This window comes from Hippocampus bargibanti, linkage group LG01 (assembly GCF_051943395.1).
Source record: "Hippocampus bargibanti isolate YZ-2025 linkage group LG01, ASM5194339v1, whole genome shotgun sequence".
In the NCBI taxonomy this organism is placed as follows: domain Eukaryota; kingdom Metazoa; phylum Chordata; class Actinopteri; order Syngnathiformes; family Syngnathidae; genus Hippocampus; species Hippocampus bargibanti.
The window spans coordinates 20,180,890-20,187,459 of NC_142734.1; the positions used below are offsets into that span (position 1 = coordinate 20,180,890).

General features: G+C 40.9%; 1 protein-coding gene across 3 annotated transcripts; it reads left to right on the forward strand.

Annotated features, from left to right (window-relative positions):
* Positions 1-202: 202 nt before the first annotated feature.
* On the forward strand, positions 203-5,584 carry ccnq (cyclin Q). 3 transcript variants are annotated; one of them, XM_089002877.1, is made up of 6 exons: positions 203-323; positions 601-750; positions 1,353-1,536; positions 2,603-2,735; positions 3,298-3,516; positions 4,779-5,584. In XM_089002877.1, exons 2-6 carry the CDS (start codon positions 606-608, stop codon positions 4,866-4,868), a joined length of 771 nt encoding a protein of 256 aa, XP_088859003.1. In that variant the 5' UTR covers positions 203-323; positions 601-605; the 3' UTR covers positions 4,869-5,584. The 3 variants fall into 3 exon arrangements, with proteins under 3 accessions (XP_088859003.1, XP_088859012.1, XP_088859021.1); XM_089002886.1 differs by having other exon boundaries at positions 211-323; positions 553-750; XM_089002895.1 differs by having other exon boundaries at positions 212-323; positions 570-750.
* The last annotated feature ends 986 nt before the right edge of the window (positions 5,585-6,570 follow it).

A 6,570-nucleotide genomic window follows, 5' to 3' on the forward strand; every position in this document is an offset into this window, starting at 1 on the left:
AAACTGCAACACACCTCTTCTGGGCTACTCGCTTCTGGAAACACTGTCAAATATGTTCAATGTAAAATCACTTCTCCGTTCATATTTCACTACAAAGACATGCTGTTTGGATATTACAACAAGACCAACGATAAATATTTTCTTAATAATGCAATTGTTCACTCGTTCATAAATTAGGACAGTATTTATGCGACACTAATGACGTAATACCAATGCGACGCCGATACCTCGGCGCGTCGCGCCTTGAGTAATGTTCCAAAACAAATTTTCATTCAATGAGTGACTCATATAGTGAACCTATCGGGTGATTAGGGAATAAGAAAGTGAGTGAACAGTTTTTAAACTAAACTACTTAAATTATCTTAGCGTTTGTATTCTGCATTTGATAGCTTCTTTTAATTAGTTCTGATAGCTGCCTTTTGTCGTTAGCTATAGCTTGGTGAAAGCGTGCTAAACATTTAGTCATTGGTGTGCCGAGGATTTTTTTTTACATCAACAGTTGCTGACGTGTCCTGGTTCCCCGTTATTTGTGTGTAACTTGGTTTTTGAAAGTGTTTTTCGAAATATAGGAATAAGTTACTTCAAGTGGTCATGTTCCAGATGTCATGGAACCGGGTCCGTCCTCTCGCTCTTGCGCCGCTCCGGATCTGCTTCCGACGGCTGGGAGGTCTTCTGGCCCGGCTGGAGACGTCGACATTTCTCGGGACATGAAAACACACTTTCGCGTGTGTCGCTTCATCATGGAAGCAGGTAACCAGATACTCGTCTATGAGTACGTAGTAAGGGTGCATTGTATACAAACATGCGAATCAAACCTCTGAAGATGGAGGACACTGATTCGCTGTGGCGACCTCTAGAAGGGAAAAGCCGAAAGGAAATTGTGTTGTACTGTTGCCACAAATTTGCCCTTTAGCAGAAAGCTATGCTTTTCTTACGTTAACAATTGACAATAAATTTCTAACTGCGGTTGAAGTTGGCAGAAATGTATAAGTATTGTGTTTATAAAACTGAAAGTGCTTGTTTTATTTTAGAGGTTGGCCAAGTGTACACAAAGGGCTTACATTTTTCACTGTGTATTTATGTGGACATGGAACCTGTTTTATTTTCTTCCGCTTACACAGGGCGGTATCTTTAGCAAGGAACCCCTCACTTCTCTGTTCTTAGTTGCTTTGTCCAGCTCTTCCGGGGGAATCCCTGGAATACCTTACTGTGTGTCCAAGATGCACCTAACTTAGATGCTCAAGGCACCTAATTTGGTTCATCTTGATGTGAAAGCTTGGTGTTTTCTTCAGAACGCGGCTCTTTGAATAAAGAAATTAATCATGTATAATGAATATTCATCTCTTGCTCAGGAGTCAAGCTGGGCATGCGCTCTGTGCCTGTTGCTACAGCGTGTGTACTGTACCACAACTTCTTCAAACGTGTCAGCTTAAGTGTCTATGAACCCTACTTGGTGGCCATGAGCTGCTTGTACCTGGCAGGCAAAGTGGAGGAGCAGCACATAAGAACCCGTGACATCATCAATGTTAGCCACAGGTAAAAAGAAAATGTGTCTGGGGGGACGCTGTATTGTAAAACGATGACCAAATAATTACAGGTAAATGAAAGCATACGCCCTGAGTAAGCATTTACTATGTGTCGTAAAAGGTACTGTTCAAAACACCTTGTAAGTAATAAATTCATCACATTTCATATTGTTTTGATTTAATTTAAGAATTTAGCAGTGATGAAAGTACTGTGGATTTCCCTGAATTCCAGATTTTTAAATCTTTATGAAAATTCCTCTGCAAAATTTAGGAAAAATTGCCTAAAATTAACGGAAGTCACAAAGGGAGCAGGTGTGCACTAAAACTCAGATTTATCAATGAATGTCAAGTACTGTAATTGAATAGCATATTGTGTGAACTACAGTGACACCTCGGTTCTCGACCATAATCCGTTCCAGAACCCTGTTCGAAAAGTGATTTGTTCGAACACCAAAATCATTTTTCCCATTACAAATAATGTAAATTGTTTTAATCTGTTCCAACACCCTGAATGTTTACCTTTTTAGTACAGTATTTATAACATTATTTTATGCATGGAATTGCACATTAAAATGCTGACCAAGACATAAAAAGCAACGTCATATATCTCAGAAAATGTTAAGCAAAATGGCAAAGACACGAATAACATAAACATAAATGTAACCCAGGCTAATCGTACTACATTCGTAAAGACAAGAATTATGAATAGGATTTTTTACCTTTGTGGTGGTCAGCAGAAGGCGCAGGTGGACGGAGGAAGGAAATTTGTGTGGAAGGAGATTCCCCTTCCATAAAAACTACGGGGAGCTCTTCTGTCTGAAGGGTGCATGATCATTGCACCTGAGGGACAGAAAGGTGAAAAGCCTTTTTAAACCCATTTCTAAATGTTTTTGCTTTGAAAAGTAAAGCTGATGTCAAATAGCTGATTTACATTGTAGCTAAAACAATCTTTTTGAATTGCTTGTGTCCCCTAGCGTTTGTATCAGGATGTAAACACGGTTGCTGATTGGCCCTCTTGCTTGTGTTCCCTTAAAAATCTGCATTCTAACACTGTAATGTCTTCTCGCGCTCCCCAGGTACTTCAACAGTGGCAGCCTCCCTTTAGAATGTGACAAGGAGTTTTGGGACCTGCGGGACAGTGTGGTGCAGTGTGAGCTCCTCATCCTCCGTCAACTTAACTTCCAGGTCACCTTTGAACATCCACACAAGGTGTGTCTGCATCTGCCGATACTGTATACCTTTCTTCTGGAGTGAGTACAGACGCTCTCCAACTTACGAACGAAATACATTCCGGTCGTTCGTAAGGTGAATTTATTCGTAAGTTGCTTCAGTGCTATATTTTGTATGTAATGTATGTTAAAGGCTTATATAATTATGTTTAAGGTTTATATAAGTACGTTTAAGGCTTGTTCAAGTAACCTGTAATGGTTTGTACTGGAAAAACAAACATTTGATAAAATATATGCTCTATAAAAATATGTACATGTACAACTAGAGAGAATACTACATATGTTACAACAAAAATGTTCATATCTACTATTGTTCGTAACTCGAATGCTCGTAAGTAGGGGAGTGTCTGTAGTCATTTTCTCACTCGCTGAAAATGGCACTTTTGATGTTGTTACGCTTCTACCAGAATCCTTGCTTCCACTCCTACAGTCGATGTCTCTTTGTTTCAGTTTCCTCTGTACGTTATTAATTCTAGCCTGAATTGGTGTTCTGAATCAAGTCTGCGCTATTTAGTGGATCATCTGTTTTACCCTCTCTCTAGTATCTACTCCACTATGTGATGTCCGTAAAGTCGCTGGTGAACCGCCATGCTTGGTATCGATGCCCTGTTACTGAGACTTCCTGGGCTTTGCTTCGAGATTGCTATCATGGGTCCATGTGTATCCGACATATGCCCCAACACATTGCTATAGCAACACTGTATTTGGCTCTCAACAGCTATGGTGTGGAGCTCCCTGTTGGGGAGAAACTATGGTGGCAGGTATGTATTGGGTCTGAATTGATATTTGGTACATGCAGTTTTATTTATTTATTTTTAATCAAACTACTTTCTAATTTTAATATTAAGCAGATTCTTTACTTACAGACAGTGTAGGTGTTCAATTAGCTGACATGTTTCAGCGACTACTCCCGCCTTCGTCAGCTATTTGACATCAGCTTTACTTTTCAAAGCAAAAACATTTAGAAATGGGTTTAAAAAGACTTTTCACCTTTCTGTCCCTCAGGTGCAATGATCATGTACTTTCTAATTTTGTTGAATACTGCACCATATGGCGAGAAACTCACATTAACATCATCACTCAATGGGAACTGAACTGATCCTGCTTGTCCCACTCAGAAATGTGTACCACTACCGCATCCGTGACCGAAACATTGCAAAGAAGAATAATACACAGGACTGTGTTGTGATGATGAAGACAGTTCAGTCAAGTTTGAGATAGCTAAATTTCATTTGTTTTTTATTTATTGTCACATTGATCTGATTCTAGATATTTCTGTTTTCTGTCTTCAAAGTCTTCATCCTGTTGTATTAATTGGACGTCAGTACTTTTAAAAGTTCCATTGTCAATCGATGAGAAGGTTTCTTCAGCCGTCATCTGTACAAAAGTGAAGGTTTCGGACGTTTCGCTTCCTATCCAAGAGGCTTCGTCAGCGAACTAAAGTCTGACTGGTCGTATCGGCCCCATTTATATATCCCTAATGTCCAGACATGGTGGCGCCGGACACAGCTATGATAGGTCCCTACTCTCAGGTTGGGGGGGCAGAGGACCCCTCCCTGTGGCCCCACTGATTGTTCCTACATTCCTGACTAACGACTGGCCTATTACCCCCACTCCCACCGGTATCACCTCATCAGCATAACGACCCTCATCAGCATTACGAAAGTTGCCTAACCTGTTTTGCCTAAGCAGGCTATTGTATGAACGATCCAAATTGACGAAGCCTCTTGGATAGGAGGCGAAACGTCCGAAACCTTCACTTTTGTACAGATGACGGCTGAAGAAACCTTCTCATCGATGGACCACTCCTGTACGACTGAGAGCTTACACAGACGTTCCATTGTCAAGTAATTTCACTAATTAGGTCTTTTCTGTTGAAGCTCTGCTTTGCATAGTTCTCTATTTAAATGCAAAGGCATAAAGTAAAAAGTCATGCTTGTTATATTTCACATTTCCTCCAGGTAAGAAAAATCTTTGTGGTTTGAAGTCCTCACTTTAAGGCCAGATATGTTTATGTGTGCAGGTGCTTTGTGAAGGTGTGACCAAAGTGGACATCGATGCTGTGATCTCTGACCTTCTCCAATTGTACGACATGGAGGCCAAGTGTATCTGAGGACATTGCTGGCAGACCTGCACACAGCTGCGTGTGTACAATCGCCAGTGCGTGACTTTTGTGGGGAACTGTGTGGCCGGTCACGCATGCATGCGTGAGAGAATTTGTGCACAAGACTGAACAGTGACAAAAACACAAAGTGCACTACGGAGGCTTAACACTGCAGTGGAACAATTCTTCATTTCCTTCTTTCATTTGTGATCATAATGTCTGAATTCATGTGGTACGAACCTTCACTACACAAGGAAGGTGTGGAGGATCACCTTCAGTGTTTGTTTTCTCTGACATGAGAGACATGTTGGTGTGAGTCAACAATGAGGCCAGTCCAGCACATCCCCACCGAGGAATCCTTAATTAGCACCAGATCATTAGCGCACATCAAGGAGAAGAGCACATGGCCACCACATCCGGCCTGTGCCTTTCCTCACCAGGATACTGATCGGCATTGATTGAGAATGAAGGGTTACTCCGTTTCACCTTTCCTTTGTGGTGCATCTGACTGGATATACGGGGGCTACTGAATAACGGTGTCTTTAGTATCCTTACTGTTAATGCACCTGCATCTGAGTTGCAGAGCCCTAAACTGAAAACCCACACAAGTGACATGCAAGACTGAAAGTTTGGTAGATCGGACATCATTTAAATACAGAGTTTTTCCCATTTCTTTCCCAGATCAATTCAGGAAATTGTAGTAAAACCGGACTGCATAAAATCAAGATGGCCTACTTGATGTCTTGATATTATTAGCTTAGTCATTTCACCTCAATGGACTAATGCCAATGAAATATTTTGTAAAAGAATTAATTCTTTAATGCAGGGGCTGTAGAAATATGAGAAATTACTACTAATACTGTTAAAAAGTAATACTCCAAGTAATTACTTGAGTAAGACTGAAAAAGTCCTATGATGAAAAAAATCAACTACTGAGTAACTGATGAATACTTTCCCATGAAAAAAATAGGTATTTAACGACGCAATCAAGATTTCAAATCCAATCATTGATCGGTAATGGGTTTATTTTGATCGTTCGTCCCTGATTCATTGCTTCGACGGGCGTTGATGGCAGAGGATGGTTAAATCATCAGGAAGCCAGGTGTTGAACAGAAAGTTGGTTTAATGGGATGGGGGATGGGATGGGATTTGCCTTTATTAGTCTCACAGTGGAGAAATTTACATTTCACAGCAGCAAAGTGATGAAAGGAATGAAAGTAGAAAAAAGAAATACATGAGCTGCTGGAAAGACAGCCACTCTCGCGGCGCCGTCCTGAAGTCAAAAGAACAAAAAAAAACTAAATAAATAATATGACAGCATAGAGACAATATGACAAATCAAAGACACAGAGAGACATTCATTCTTCAGGACTTGCTGTACACTCTTTGTGATGACATGAAGCAGTTCTAGATGAAAGAGGAGATGATCAAAGCGTCTTTCCACCAGTGGATCAGGGACATCATGGTGGAATGTGCACGTCGACTCCAAGCTAAATGTTGAAAGCAAACACGCAGCTGTAGCATCCATTGACGAAAAGAGATTGTCTCACATCTCCTGTTCCACATAAATCTGCTTCAATTCAATAATCTGGAACACAGCGGAGACATCGCGGTGTCGGCTAAGAGAAGGCATCGGGAGAGAGAGAGAGAAGAACTGGGAGAGCATTTATATATGGCCCACAGGGTGTGACGCCATAAGATGTGACGTAAT

What these genes read in the sequence shown, in the direction of transcription:
- ccnq (XM_089002877.1), top strand. Translation starts at nt 606, where the DNA reads ATGGAACCGGGTCCGTCCTCTCGCTCTTGCGCCGCTCCGGATCTGCTT. An exon ending in CCTTTGAACATCCACACAAG is followed by an intron (nt 2,736 to 3,297) that starts GTGTGTCTGCAT and finishes CCCTCTCTCTAG; the next exon opens with TATCTACTCCACTATGTGAT. An exon ending in GGGAGAAACTATGGTGGCAG is followed by an intron (nt 3,517 to 4,778) that starts GTATGTATTGGG and finishes TTATGTGTGCAG; the next exon opens with GTGCTTTGTGAAGGTGTGAC.